Below are 15,882 nucleotides of genomic sequence, written 5' to 3' on the forward strand. Positions count from 1 at the left end.
TTTCTCTTTTGGCCTTATTTTGAGTTGATAGAACTTTTTTAAAAAAAAATCTCAAATACTTAATCTGAAAGTCGTATTTCTATTTTGATGTTAAATTTTTAACATGCAAACTTAGTCTAAAGTTAGCCAATTTCTCTATTCATTTTCAGAATACAAGTCCTTATGGTACTTTAAATCAGATAATCCCATCACCATTTTGTCTATTATTTTTCCCCCAAAATTATTGGGCATTATTTAATCAAGCTATGATTAAGGTTCATTTATACTCTCCAGTTGTTCATCAAGTCCCCTTGTACTTTATATGTCTGTCTTCTGCAAAGTTTCTTTAATGAGGATCTATTGGTCATAAAATTGAAAGCTTTGTCTATAAATTCTTACTTCATGCTCTTTTTCAAATGATAATTAAGCTGGGTACATACTACTACATTTGGGAGTTATTTTCTCTGAAATAGTTATTTGCTCTGAAAACTTTGGGAACATTTTTTATCATCATCTAACTTCTGCTTTTACTGATTAAAATCCAACTGTTCAATCTATATTATTGTGTAGAAAATTTACCTTTTAAGGGTTACTGTCAGTATCTTCTTCATGTCTTTAGGGTTCTGCTATTCCAGTAATATATCTAAGTGTGGCCATTTATCTTACTTGGTAATAAAGTGTTCCAAAATTCTTCCCCTTTTTCCATCTATATCCTTGCAATGTGACACAGCAGAATAGTCCTTTAAAGGTGGAATTTTTTTCTTTACCCCTTGACTATGAGTTTGGCTCTTGATTATGACTTGCTTTGGACCATAAAATATTAGCAAAAAAGATAAGGGAAGCTGAACCTTGAAAAGCACTAATATTCTAGGGCTTGCTCTCTTCTTACACTTGGAATCTTAGGACTGCCATGTGGAGAAGCTTCTAGGCCACTAGAGAATGAGAAACCATACGAAGGAGAACTGAGGTACACTAGTCAACAGCCAGCGTACTACTGGAGATGTGACAAGGCCATCTTAAACCATCCTGGCCCCTGCTCACCTGCCAAATGACCATCATACCTGAGGGCCCAGTAGATATCAGCAGAGCCAGGCCAGACCAGAAAACTCAACCAATCAACATGAAGAATTGTGACCTAAATAAAAATCTCAGAAGCTTACAAAATAATTAAGTTTCTTGAGAGACAGCAATACCTAATATATACGTTGACTACATTATACTTGCTATAGTGAGAATTGATATTCTTTTATTAGTTTTAGAAAATTCTTAGCCATCATACTTCTAATAGTACCCAAAATATCTCCTACTACCTTCAGGAGTTTTCAAAGATATATATGAATACACACACAGTAAAAACATCTATAGAATCTTTTCCTCTATTTGTGTTTCTTCTCTACAACTTAATCTCTTTCCCATCTTCCTCGATCTTCACACTATAATTAGAATAATTACTTTGACAATATTTTCTATTCTACAAATGTTCTCCTACCTGTGTCTAATCTACTGTTTAGCGGGTTCACTGAGGGTTTTTTCTCACTTCAATGACTATATTTATTTCTGGAAGTTCTCTTTGGTCTTCCCTCATATTTATATTCTCCAGTCCTCACAGATGTGTTACTTTGTTTCTTTAAACATTTTAAAACATAGGGATTTTCAAAACTCTATACTATAATTCCTATTTCTGCAGCCCTTTGAGGGCTAATTCAATTGTTGCTTCTTCCAACTTTCACTCACACAACGTAAAATCCTATTTGCATGAAACTGTAGGAATCTGTGAAGTCTGCACAGAATGAGACTTTTCCCCAAAGATAATTTTATTTTCTTCATCCAGAATCCCATGGTTCCCAACCAAGGACCACTTTAAGATAGCTTCTTTAAGCTTCATTGGCAAAATAAACCCAAATTTCAAGGCTGCATGATGTCAGGACTATGATTTCAAATTCTTTCCTGGGAACAACTTTTTCCTATGAGAAACTGAGGTGGAGAAAGACCAGCTATTGGACTGCTTTCCCATGGCTAAGTAGTAGACTCTTCTTTCTAAACTTTCTCTTGAGTTGGTAGTCTTCTAGGTTGTGGTTTTGTTTTAGAATTTTCTGCCCCATCTTCCAATGTTTCATGATATCTAAGACATTCCTCCCATTCCACTACAGACTGCTGAAATTTAAGGCTCTAACTGGGACTTCATATATTGCTGTGCAGTTGCAAACTAGGACAGCCACTTTGGAAAATACACCAGCATTTTCTTATACACTTCATATACAGTCCAGCAATCCCACTTCTACATACCTGAAAGAAAATTTGTGTTCATACAAAAACCTGTAAGCAAGCATTTTAAGTGGCTTTATTCATAAATGCCCAAATCTCAAAACAACCTAAATGTCCATGAATTGAGGGATGAATAAAAAACTTTAGTACATCCTTGGAAAGAATTAGAGTACCATAAGAAAAATGAATCACCAAAGGTTGCATCTCAACATACATGCATGATTTCATTTATAGAACATTCTGGGAAAGGTAAAACTATAGGGCCAGACAACAGATCAATAGTTGCTGGACATGGAAGATGAGATCAATCAGAAGCATTACAGGGGAATTTATGAAATTTATGGAATGGTCCTTTTATCTTTACTATGATGTGTTTACATAACTATATCAATTTTCCGAAACTCAAAACCGTATGTAAAAGAATGAATTTTGTTCTATGTTAAGTTATGCTTTGATTTTTTTTTTTTAAAGGAAAAGAAAAGCCCAGGACCAAATGGCTTCACTGGTGAATTCTACCAAACATTTAACACCAATCTTTCTCAAACTTTTCAAAAAAAAGAAAAAAAAAAGAGGAAATCTTCCCCAAATCCCCAACTAATTTAAGGAGACCAGCATTATCCTGATATCAAAATCAGATAAGAATACTACAAGAAAACTACAGGCTGATAACCCTGATGAATGTAGATGTAAGATTTAAAATATTAGCAAGCTCAATTCAAGGGCACATTAAAGAATCATACATCATGATCAAGTAAGATTTATCCCTGGAATGCTAAAATGGTTCAACATATGCAAATTGATAAATGAGACATATCCCAACAGAATGAAAGATAAATCCATAGGATCATCTCATAAACAGAAGAAGCATTTGACAAAATACAACTTCCTTTCACAATAAGAAGACTCAAAAAATTGGGCAAAGGAACATAAGCTCAACATGATAAAAGCCATGTATGACAAGCCTGCAGCTAACATCATACTCAAGAGTGAAAAGTTAAAAGTTTTACACCTCTAAGCTGAAAAACAAAGCAAAGGCACCCCACTCTCACCACTCTTATTCAACACAATAAGAGACCTCATCAGAGCAATAAGAAATAAAAGGCAAGCAAATCAGAAAGAACTAAGTAAAACTCTTTTTGCAGGTGATACAACTTTACCTATAGAAAACCCCAACTATTCCACCAAAAAACTTAGAAAACTAATAGTAAAGCTGCAGGATACAAAAATCAACATACAAATGTCAGTTTCATTTCTTTTTTTTCTTTTAAAGATTTTATTTATTTATTTATTCATGAGAGACAGAGAGAGAGAGAGAGAGAGAGAGGCAGAGACACAGGCAGAGGGAAAAGCAGGCTCCATGCAGGGAGCCCAACATGGGACTCAATCCTGGATCTCCAGGATCACATCCTGGGCTGAAGGTGGCACTAAACCACTGAGCCACCCAGGCTGCCCTCAGTTGCATTTCTATATGCTAACAATGAAATATCTGACAAAGAAATAAAAGAATTCCATTCACAATAGTATCAAAAACCATAAAATACTTAAGGATTTAACCAAGGAGGAGAAAAATCTGTACAATGAAAATTACAAAACTTTGATTAAAAAAATTGAAATAGACACAAACAAATGTAAACCTAGCCCATATTCATGGATTGCAGGGATACTATTAAAATGTTCAACTACCCAAACCCATTTATAGATTCAGTGCAATCCCTATCAAAACCTAAATGGCATTTTTCAAACAAGAAAAGAACACACACACTAAAGTTTATATAGGAACCACAAAAGACTCCTAAATAGTCAAAGTAATGCTAAGAGAAGAACAAACCTGAAGGCATCACACTTTCAGATTTCAAAGTATATTAGACCTTTTAACGATGTAGGAGTTAGAAGCACCAACCTCCATGCAGTCAAAAGTGCACACCTAACTTCAGACTCCCCCAAAACTTAACTACTAATAACCTGTTGATGTAATCCTAACCATTAACATACACAGTCAAATGATACATATTTTATAAAATAAGTATTATGTACTCTAGTCTTACACTAAAGCTAGGAAGAAAATGTTAAGAAAATCCAAAGAGAAAATACATTTATAGTACTGTATCGGAAAAAAATGCACGTGTAAATAGACCCATGCAGTTCAAATCCCTTTTGTTCAGGGGCCAACAGCATACTACAAAGCTACAATAATCAAAGCAGTCTGGCAAAACACAGATCTATAAGACCAAGAGAACAGGATCGAGCCCCAAAATAAACCATTGCACATACATGTACTATTTGACAAAGGAGTCAAGACTATTCAACAAGGATAGTCTCTTCAATAAATGGTATTGGGAAAACTGGATAACCACACCAAGAAGAAATTGGATTCCTATATCACCACTCACAAAAATTTGAAGTAGGTTGAAGAATTAAACAAGAGACTGAAACCATAAAACTCCCAGAAGAAAACAGGGAGAAAGCACCTTGGCATTGGTCTTGGCAATCATTTTTTGGATTGGACACCAAACACACAGGCGGTAAAATCTAAAATTAGTAAGTAGATCTACAAACTAAAAAGCTTCTCCACGGCAAAAGAAACAATGAACAAAATGAAAGGGCACCCTATGGAATGGAAGAAAATATTTGCAAATCAGTAATCTGGTAAGAGGTCAATATCCAAAAATGTATTTTAAAATTCCTACAACACAATAGCAAAACAGCTGATTAAAAAATGGGTAGAAGAACCCAATAGTTTTTTTCCACAGACGTACCAATGGTCAATAAGTACATGAAAAGTTGCTCAACATCACTAGTCATCAGGGAAATGCAGATCAAAACCAATGAAATATCACCTCATCTCTCTTAAAATGGCTGTCATCGGAAAGAAAAAAATAGCAAGTGAGGAGAACAAGGAACCCTTGTACATTGGGAAAATGTAAATTGGTACAACCACTGTGAAAGTTCCTCAAAAAATTTAAAATAGAACTACCATACAATCCAGCAATCCCACAGGTGAGTGGATTAAGCTGAGTATATATGCAAAGAAAACTGAATCACTATCTCCAACAGATATCTTCATCCTCATACTTATTGCCACACTATTCTCAGCAGACAAGACATAGAAAAAATAAGTATATGTCAATAGATGAAAGGCTAAAAAAAAGTGGTGGCATATATACAATAGAATAATATTCAGCCACAAGGAAAAAGAAATCCTGCCATTTCCAACATGAATAGACTCTGAGGGCGTTGTGCAAAGGGAAATAAGAGACAAATACTGCACAATATCACATATACGTAGAATCTAGAAAACCTCAACTCAGAGGCAGTGCAATGCTGACTGCAAGAGGTTAGGGGACCTGGGGAGATGCTAGTCAAAATATATCAACTTTCAGTTATATTACAAGTAAATTCTGGAAATCTAATGTACACTGTGGTGATTACAGTGAATAATATTGTATCATGTATCTGAAAGAGAGTAGATCTTAAATATTCTCAGGACAAAAAAAAAAAAGCCAATGGTAATTATGTGAGGCAAAGGAGGTGTTACTGAACACTGCTGATAATCATTTTGCAAAATACAAGTATATCAAATCCAACAGCACACATCTTAAAGTTACATAATTATGGGTCAATTACATCTGAATCAAATTGTAGTAACAGAAAAGAAACTGAAGTTTCTAATTTGTTGGTATTGGGAAACATCCCTCTGGTTTTTACTTTTTTCCACGTATTTCGTCTCCAATAATTTTCTTTAAGTGCAATGATGGGTCTTAAAAGATTTTTTTTGTTCCGTTTAATCCAGTATTTCAAGGCATTTCAAAGCAGGAGAACTTTTTTGAAATATCTCCTCCACCATACTGCCAGAAGCAAAAGTCTACCAATCTGCTGAAGACCAAGAGTTTTTAAAGTTTCATGAGGTTTTTTTCCTTCATTTTACCACTGTTGTCCTGTTTCTATCAAGTACAACAATGCAGTTATTGTATTATCTTCTTTATAGATAAGAAAACCAAAGCTCACAGAAGTTGAGACTTGTTGACTACCCACCCCAAGATTCTGAGAATGGAAACCAATTACCCTACATCTCTCAGAAATAGGTCAGTAAGAAACATTAGAAGGATCGTTTACATTACGCATCATCCAACTTGGCAGGAGAGTGAACTGTGCGACCTTGAACAAGTCACTTGACTTCTGTCGAGTTTCAAAGCACCTACTTCATAGAATCGCCGTGACACTTATTTATGTCAAGCACATAGAAAAGCACCTGGCAAAAATAGAAGGAAATGCTTACTTTGAAAAAGCCATGCTTTTGGTTGCGTTGACCAAGCCATAAGTTGCTTCCTGGGGGAAGGTTGGTTTCAGGAGGGTCTATTACGCGTTCGTAAATTCTGTAGGGACAAAGATCAATAAAGTGATTAATAAAGAGGCTCAAAGCATAACAAAAGGGTATGCATGTTGTTTGAAGTACTCATGGCATTAGCTGCTGGTATAGACAGATGGAGGCAGTAAATGGCATGTTTTAGATTTCAGGTAATATGAACGTAGAGATCTACTTCTTGACAACATGTGGACACAGTAACTGGGCCTCTGTTGGCTTTCTGTTTTCACCCATTTGGCAGCAGAAGGAGGAGGAAGATAATAGTCTTAGGTATCTTCTCTGAGCAATGACCCTCACAACATACTACGTGAGTAAAGTGGATTGACCCACATTACAGGTAAGAAAGCTGAGGTTCCGAGAACATAAGCTGGTCAACCAAGTTAAGACAAGGAACAGTGAAGTTGGGATGAGAATCCCCATCCATATGGCTGCAAAGTCCGTGCACTCCCCTTTGCACTCTACTTCTCCCTGGCTTTATCACGCTGCTACTCATTTCTACAGTCACCTGCTATACTCCTCTCAACCAGTGAGCGGTTGCCCACATGATATGCTTAATCCACAAAATCAGATAACTGAAATCATCCAATCAACAAATGTTTATTGAGCAATTTTTATGCTCCAAGCTACACATGAGGCAACAAGAGATAGAGCAATCAACCAGACATCCAAAATCCTGCCCTCATGCAGCAAAAAGCAAGTTCTATATATGAAAAAAATCTTCACAAAATAGGTGGAGACATAACTAATTCAAAGGAGGCAATAGCCCTAGAATCTTTGAAGGTACCTACAGAAACTGCTGAACAATGGAACGGTCTCAATTGCTCTGCCCTACCAAGCCCTGGTCACAAATCCTGAGATTTATGCTCCGTTTAGAAATAGTCCCTGCAATGACCAGCTACCAGTTCATCATAGGCCTTCGCCTCACCCCTAGGCAAGGGCCTCTCAGCACCTTCTAAGCTGGGAAGGGGAAGGAGCAGCTTGCCTGAGAATTGAACCTGACCTTAGATGCTCAGAAGATTCTGGGTGGGGTGCCATACAGACCATCAGGGAACTTCCATTACTCCTGATGGCCTGTCCAGTCCTTGCACTCTTCAGCCCTTGCTCAGAACAGCTATGGGAGGAGTTAGCTCCAGATACTTCCGAAAGCCTGACAAATCATCAGGCCTCCACGCACGATGGGAGCTGACTGCCGCCTGCCAGAGAGGGACCTGTTCCTCCAGTGGCTCTCAAAAGGCAGAAAGTGAGAAACCATTCAGTCATGTCACAGCCAGTGAATCAGTAGATGTTGCCATTAGGAGCAGTCACGCTGCAGCCTTGTATCTTAACCACACTGCCCATCGACTCTTCTCCCCCGCTGGAAAAGTGCTGTTTCCTACCAATACATGCAAGGTACTCAACGGAGAAAGCTCTAAATATATTTGGTATGTCTGTATTAATTATCTTTCCATTATAAATGGATGCTCAAAACATAACCAAGAGAATTTAAGTCTCCCTTAAGAGGACAGGCTATGTTTTCTCCACACGAATGCAACATCTTTCACACGTTAGAATCAACAATTTTAGATGAAGCAATCTGTCAAAACTGCTTTAACCCACGAAGCTGCGATATATTTCAAGATGAGCTTTTTCTAATATTCACAAAAAAACTAAAACAAGCCAAATTTACGACAAATGTGAAATGTCTAAATTGTGGTAGATCAGCTTGCTGTAATTTACTACAATCCTTAAGAGTGACAAATATTCCAGGTTATGAAATATGGGAAAGTATAGACAAAATAATTTTCACTGGAGGAAAGCAGAATGCAAAGTTATTTATGAACTATGGAGACAACGATCCAAAAATTATGTTCCCTGTTGGTAAATTTCAGAGGGGGCCCGAAACAGAAATTGCTGTATTTAGGTAAAAGAAGCAGAAGCATAATTTTCTGTGAGGTTGTTTTACTAATGCATTGAAAACACTGTCAAACTATTTATCTGAACCTTTCATTTTAAAACATTTGCATCTGAGAAAAGTTTTCCATTTCAAGGCTTTCTTTCGGTTTTCAACATGCCAGAAGGTTGTTAATCAATGTTTATTAAGTACATGAAGGATCCAGAAGAAAAAAAAAGGTCAACTTTCTATCATGTCTTACCTCACCATGCATAAATGTTCTTTCTGCCTTAAAATAGTGGGCCCTCGGGTGTCTGCTTTCTCAACCATCAGCCCAAAGCAGGGCAGTGACCGTTTGTCTGTGTCAGAGGAGTGTGCTGATTTCTGGGGTCACGCGGCCCCCATCAGGAGGACCCCCTCCTGATGCCAGGGGAGGTCTGCTGGCTGCTGCCTTCCCCTCCAGCCCTGCCCATTCACTTCAAGTGGCAGACTTCACTGGAGAATTCCATGCAGCAGACCGAACCAACAAACTGGATTCAGACATAGCAAGATGAAGAGAACTTAAAAACAGTGTTAAAGGGACGCCTGTGTGGCTCAGCTCATGATCCCGGGGTCCCACATCGGGCTCCTCACAGGGTTCTGAGATGTCTCAGATTCAAACTAGCTAAAAGCAAAGCCAGGCAGAAAAACAAGTGAAACAGTAACTTGAAAATTAATTAGATCAAGCACAGTCTTTTTGATAAGCACAGTATTTAGGGCTTAAGTTGATTGCATTATAATCAGTCCAAATTTATGACATTCCCATAAGCTATCTGATACCAATAATGTATTTATTCTACAACCATCTAAAATCTACCCTTCTTTATGGCCAACGAAAACCCAATTCCCACTTAGTCACGTTTCTAGGCCTTGCACTCAAACGAAGCACTACCTATCAAGCTATATTGGGAGAATTTTTGGGAATTTTGCACACCACTAGTATGCATTGGTATTTTAACATGTATCTCATTTATAATACAACACCATGCAAAATTAAACATCCAGTCAAACATAAAAACTGCTTGAGAGGAATGAACAATGCAAAGAGTAACTGACACTTCTTGTGAAAGTCACTCACTGAATCAAGGGCTCACATCAGTAATTTTCTTCACAAGGTACCAACCCCTCTTTATTCATGACTTTGGTTAAGAATGCCTTCCATAGCAAGTGTCTCATCTGCTTAAAAGACCAGTCAATATTCTATGAAGAACTCGATTTCCTGTTAGCAGATAAAGTCCTCAGAGCTCAACACAAAGCAATGCAGTGGTTCAACAACACTACTTATGAAGGAATATTGGATTTCTATTTACCTGGATGAGGAAAGACCTCTGAAGGGACTCCACAGTACCTTTCCCGATTATATAGAAGAATGAATTTCCAATGCAAACCATATGGATCAACATGTATTATGCTGCTGTTCAATAAGACAATATAAAGCCCAAATGACATGCTAAATGAAGAGGTTTATCCTGGGCGCTGCCTAGAATTGAAGAAAAATGTTCACATTCTCCCTCAAGAGGAAAGTTGCAATGACCTTCACTTGCTAGACAAAGTCTACATCCTCCACTGCCTGTTAGCTGGCATTAGTGAGTACCACGGTGTTCCTCGGAGAAAGTTCCCTATACAGAACACGAGGTAATTCTCATGCTGTACTCCCCCCCCCCACACACACACACACACTGAATGGTAATGATGGCCTTTCCCAGGAGGCTAAGTCCCTCTTTGGTCTTATGTTAAGGAGATCATAACACAATCTTCCCAGTCTTGGCATCTTAGGACAAATATGAGGACAAAGTTCTTGATCTCCACTAAAATAAATAAGTAAATAAATAAGTAAATAAATAAATAAGAATAAAATAAGCCACCAAGGCATCTATGGTATCATTAGCAGTATTCTTGGTCCTGACAACTGCTGAGCATTCATGGCAATCTACAAAATACGACCTCCAAACTTACCATGACAGGAGGGTTTGCCAACAGTGTACAATGATGAGCTACTTGTTGAATTTGTAGTGTGAGGTTGCCTGGCTATTAATTATTTACTAATGTGGAATACGCATCACATAGTACCAGGAAAACAGGAAAGGAATGCCCAAAGAGGAGCTCTACAGTCTCCTCCTAGCCATCTGTTTAACAAAACCAGCTGACGGCAAATGTCTAAATTAAAAAAATGCACCTCCAGCATTTAAGCAGGAGAAAACAGACTAGTCAGGGAGATGGATTATAGGAATGAATAGAGCATGCCCCCAACATGTACGAATTGAATTCCAAGCTAAATCCATACAGAGCTCGGGAGGGAGGACAGTAGCACGGCTCAGCAGGTTTCCAAACTGTTCCTTGCCAGCTGGCTGCAAAGTAAGTACAAATGCCAACAAAGAAGAGGCAGCGAAGTTGAAATCTGGAAGGAGATACCTTTGTCACAGTAAATGCAAGAGCAGCAGTGTTCAAATGAGATTAGCACATACTTCTGGAGAGACTTTGCCAGAGAAGAGGTTCTCTCGAGAGAGAGGAGGTCTTCCTAGAGACCATCAAGTCCTCAGGTGACCAGCTTCATCTGCTTAAAAAATACTCATCAAAATCAAATCTTAATATCTAAAATACATGAAGAACTTTGACAGCCCAAAACCCAAACAATAATGCAATTAAAAATGGGCAGCAGATATGGATAGACATTTTTTCAAAACAGATGGCCAACAGACACATGAAAAGATGCTCAACGTCACTCGTGATCAGGGAAATGTGAATCAAAACCACAATGAGATCACCTCACACCTGCCAGAATGGCTAATGTCAAAAAGAAATAGTAAGTGTTGCCAAGGATGTGGGGAAAAAGGAACCCTCATGCACCGTTGCTGGGACTGCAAGATAGCGTTAGCATTGTGGGAAACAGAAACCACATGATCTAGTAATTTACCCCCCAAATTTGAAAACAATTAAAAAAGACACACACCCCTGTGTTTAGTGTACCTTTATTAACAATAGCCAAAGTATAGAAGCAACCCAAGTGTTTATCCATGGATACACACACACACACACACACACACACGACATAGCCAGCAACATGGATGAATCTAAATACAACATTAAGCAAAGGAAGTCAGAGGCAGACATACCATATGATTTCACTCATGTATAGAAGAAACAAATGAACAACAACAACAAAAAAAACCTCCTAAATACAGAGATGTGGTGGTTGCCCAAGAGGAGATGGGTGGGGAGATGGGTGGGGGGATGAGTGAAATAGGTGAAGAGAATTAAGAACACTTATGATGAGCACTAGGTAATGTACATAATTAATTATATTATACACCCAAAACCAATATTGTATGTTAATTATACTTGAATTTTTTTAAAAAAAGTCATACCTTTGTTACCTACTAACTAAATTTTACTATCTCTTTTATATTTCCTCATCTAGATTTCTATACCAAGGTATGTTCCCTTTTTAACCATATTTTATCCCCCTAATCTCTCTCTCCATTTCTTACCAACTCTTACTCGTTGCCAAAAAGTTCATGATTCAGATGTCATCCCAAGATGATGCCGACTATGGATCAGGGTCAGACAACTGGCTCTGTTGGGCAGTGTAATACCAGATGTGCTTGAGTTTTTGGGAAAATGTGAAGTTGGTGTGATTGTTTCAGTCACAGCAGACTTAGGATAATACCATCAGGGTTAAATTATTAATAGGAAGGAATCAGGACCAAACAGGATAAAATTTAACATGGAAAAACGAAAGATTCTGTGCTTAGGAGACTGCTTCTTAGAATCTGAGATCTAATACTTAACAGGAATACATACTGAAAAATATTTAGCCATTTTGGTCAACAGTGAGCTAACATAAGGCTGTCAAAAATGATGTTGTGTTCTTAAACTGTACCATATGATAATTATTCTAATCTGAGGCCATCTGTCCGGAGATAATCACATTTACTTGTAGAAACTTCTCAGATGTTGAACAGACACACTTTAGAAAGAAAACCTAGGAAGATTGTGAATGCCTTATGAACCAAATCAAATGATGAATGGCTGAAGGAACAAAGCATATTGAATCTAAAGAAGTAAAGATTAAGAGCATGATAAAGTCTTCAAATATTTGGAGAACTATCATGTAGAAAAGGGATTAGACTCACCCTATGTAGCTAAAAGAAGTAAAATACATACCAACAAGTATAAGCTACAAGGAGGCACTTTTGGTTCAAGATAGGAAAAACTTTCTAACAATCAGAAAACACAGAGGGAAGTAACAGCCTTGGGAGGCAATGAACTTCCAGTCTCTGAAGGGCGTCCCAGCAGTGCTGGAGGATGCTTAGTTGGCAAGGACAGTAAACGCAAATTCAGACACTGCCTCAAAAGTCAGAAGAGCTGCCTTAAGTACCTACTAAATGCCAGAACTTTACATACTTTATAATCCTTGAAATAACCCTAGAAGTCAGGCACTGCTATACTCAATTGACAGATGTTCAGAGGTTAAATGACCTGTCTAATATCATTCAATAAATAACGAAGCCTAAATTCAAATCCAGGTATGAGTTTCTACCGAATAATCATCTACTGATTCTGCTCTTACAAAGTCAAATATTCAACGACGGGTCAAATAAAATAAAATACAGAAAGATCAGTGGACTAGAGTCAGTAAACCTCTATTGGTGTCTTACCTCAACTATTTATGCTTTTGTGACCTGGGCCAAGTTACTAAACCCTATGCCCTCTGTTTCTTCAAACTTTTAATAAATAGTACCTATTGCACAGGTTTTCAATGACCATAAAACAAATAATCTAAATAAAACGATGCTGTATAATATAAATACTTTTAAAAGTTAGTGTTATTAGGGAAGATCAAAGCTCTTATCTTCACAGAATCTAAAAGACACTTTAAAACATTTTCAGAAAAAAATAAAAATAAAAAACCTCATCTAAGCCACTTGTCTCAACTGCTTAGAGAACAGTACCCAATGTCAGCTTTCCAATTTCATTAAGAGCACAGGGGCAGCAACTTGAAAGGAAAGGGGAGTAAGAGCCTCCTAAATCACTCCCTATGTGTTGCCACTGATGGCACACTGAAGCCATAGTCATTGGTCTCAGGTTTCCCAGGAGTTAAGACAAAACGCACTGTTTATAGCATTCAATTATACCCTAAGCTAGCTGCCTCCAAAATATTTGCTGATACTATAGAGTGGGTGATAATTTAGTCTAACTTCATCTTATTATTCAGCTAGATGGAAATTTAAATGTTACGTTAAATCAAAAGCCTGCTGTTCATATAAAGCGCACAATGGTAACCAGGACTCTCAGGGTCAAAAAGGACATTGAAGGTGTTCTGATCCAACGTCCATCTGCTACTTGTTATATTAATATCTAAACACCCAAAAGCCATCTGTCTTGCATACAGTGTGTGTGACATCCTCGTGTAACATTTTAAAGCTTCACAGAGCAAATAGAGGTCTCCCCAAAGGCTTCGTGATTGACCGTTTCCAAACAATCCATGTGAAATATATCAGGGTCTAGCAGCTACGTTAAGGGACAAGGGTATTATTTTTCTACCTCCGTGAAGTCTTGATACAATCACAGACCAACCCCAACCCGTAACATTAGCATTCCCAGGATTCAGGCAGACAGGGATCTGTATTCTTTGATCTTTTAACTTTTTCAGAACCTTGGAAAGCACCAATAAGGTCCTTAGGCCCCTCCCAAACCGGGGTAGACATTTATAGGCTCCTAAGCTTTTCAAAGACACAGATTCCTAGGCTCCTAATAAAATCAGACTTCTAGGTACTGGCCTGGCCTCACCATAGGAAATAATCTCTGATGGAGGCCTTATTTGATACTGTGTTCCCTCAAGCAGTAAAGTCAGGGAGCTCCTCCATGGGTCTGTTTCTAGAGGTTTTTCAAGATAATTAAAAACACAAACAAGTATGCAGTACAAACTCCTTCAGCATCCCATCTTTTTGGGGCACCTATAAATAAAGTTCTCCTGATCATGCCCCATTAATAATTGCATAGATGATGGATGGATAGAGAATATACAGACAGGCACTCAAATTTTGACAAGATTATATCCCTGATCTCCTGAAGCCCACATTATAGTGTAGGTGAACAACAAATAACATTATAACTTCAAATAGTGGCAAATGTTATGAATATAAATTAAGGTGAGCCAGATAGCTCCATTTACCCCCTCCAGATACACTCTTTGCCTCATTTTGTGCCAAAACACACTGATAGGTTCTCTCCCTTCTCCTTGTTGATTCCAGTTGCCAGCAGGAGGGCAGGGAGAATGGATGTTGGGGTACTTATAGAGCATTTAGCACCCTGCTTGGCACAGAGCACTAAATAACTGAATAATGATAGCTGCTCCTCTTCAGAACAAAACTAATGAAGAAGATCCTTGTCTAAGTGGTACTTTCATATTTTTCTCCTCTCAGCAGCTGTCTATAGTCTTCCCAATATAAATGTGTCAATACAAACTTGATTGTTTTTTTTAATAATGTTTACAGAGGGGACAACTTATGTGCCTTCTGCTTTGCAGCAAACACACTGAATTATTCGTTTAGTTTGGGGCTCTTTTAAAAAGTAATCATCACCGTCTTGAGAAAAATTTTTATTTTTTTCATGCTATCAGTCCTCTCAGACTCCAGAAGTTCACAATCGCCAAAGAAGAGCAAAGCAATTTAGATAAAATTTCCTGTTCTGAAGGAAGACTTTTGTTATTAAATGTGAGCCATTCAATAGTAACTTCCAGCTGTTTAATCAAAAAGTTATTGTTCATTGTGGAGGAAAAATTGGAGTTTGGAAAACAATGAGGCTACAACTCCAAGCTCAGAAAGTATGTGATGGAGTTTCAAATCCCTTTCAAACTGTGTCTCATCATTTCAACTATTAATGGCCTATTTCTGAGAAGGCATTTCATGGAAGATAATAAGAAAATCACTGAAACAACAGAGATCTCCCACTCATCCCTTTAATTATCCCCTTTCCTGGAGGCCCCTTCATGTTCAGGTCATACAGTGTAAATTCAAGCCAGTTTTCAGAGAGGTCTCAAAGAAGCCTATCAACAAGGACATGCAGGTGAGTCTAATTCCAAAGTCAAAATGAATGACAAAAAATTTAAAAAGGTGAGGGAATCCCTAAGGGGAAATTTTGGCATACTAGTAAAAAAAAGAAAAAAAAAGTACGTTTTAAAGATGACAAATGGGAAAAGAAAATGTCCAAGAATCAGAGGGCTTCTACTCTAAATTCTAGGTTTAACCACTACAGGTGGGATGTGGCCTTAGGGCAAAAAGGACTTCATCTGCCTGAGATTATTTCCTCACATTTTACATTAAGAGAATGACACCTGCTCAATTTTTTTTTTTTTTTTTGGCTC

The 15,882-nt window shown here is 37.7% G+C and overlaps 1 protein-coding gene across 2 annotated transcripts in view; it reads right to left on the reverse strand.

Annotated features, from left to right (window-relative positions):
- NELL1 (neural EGFL like 1) overlaps nucleotides 1-15,882 on the reverse strand; it is an 805,991-nt gene that overhangs the window by 643,407 nt on the left and 146,702 nt on the right. For both annotated transcript variants that reach the window (XM_072725392.1, XM_072725393.1), the window contains exon 5: nucleotides 6,521-6,617. In XM_072725392.1, the coding sequence (XP_072581493.1) occupies nucleotides 6,521-6,617 (97 nt within the window). The remainder of the gene's footprint in view (nucleotides 1-6,520; nucleotides 6,618-15,882) is intronic.

The sequence above is a fragment of the Vulpes vulpes genome, chromosome 11 (genome assembly GCF_048418805.1).
Source record: "Vulpes vulpes isolate BD-2025 chromosome 11, VulVul3, whole genome shotgun sequence".
NCBI lineage: Eukaryota > Metazoa > Chordata > Mammalia > Carnivora > Canidae > Vulpes > Vulpes vulpes.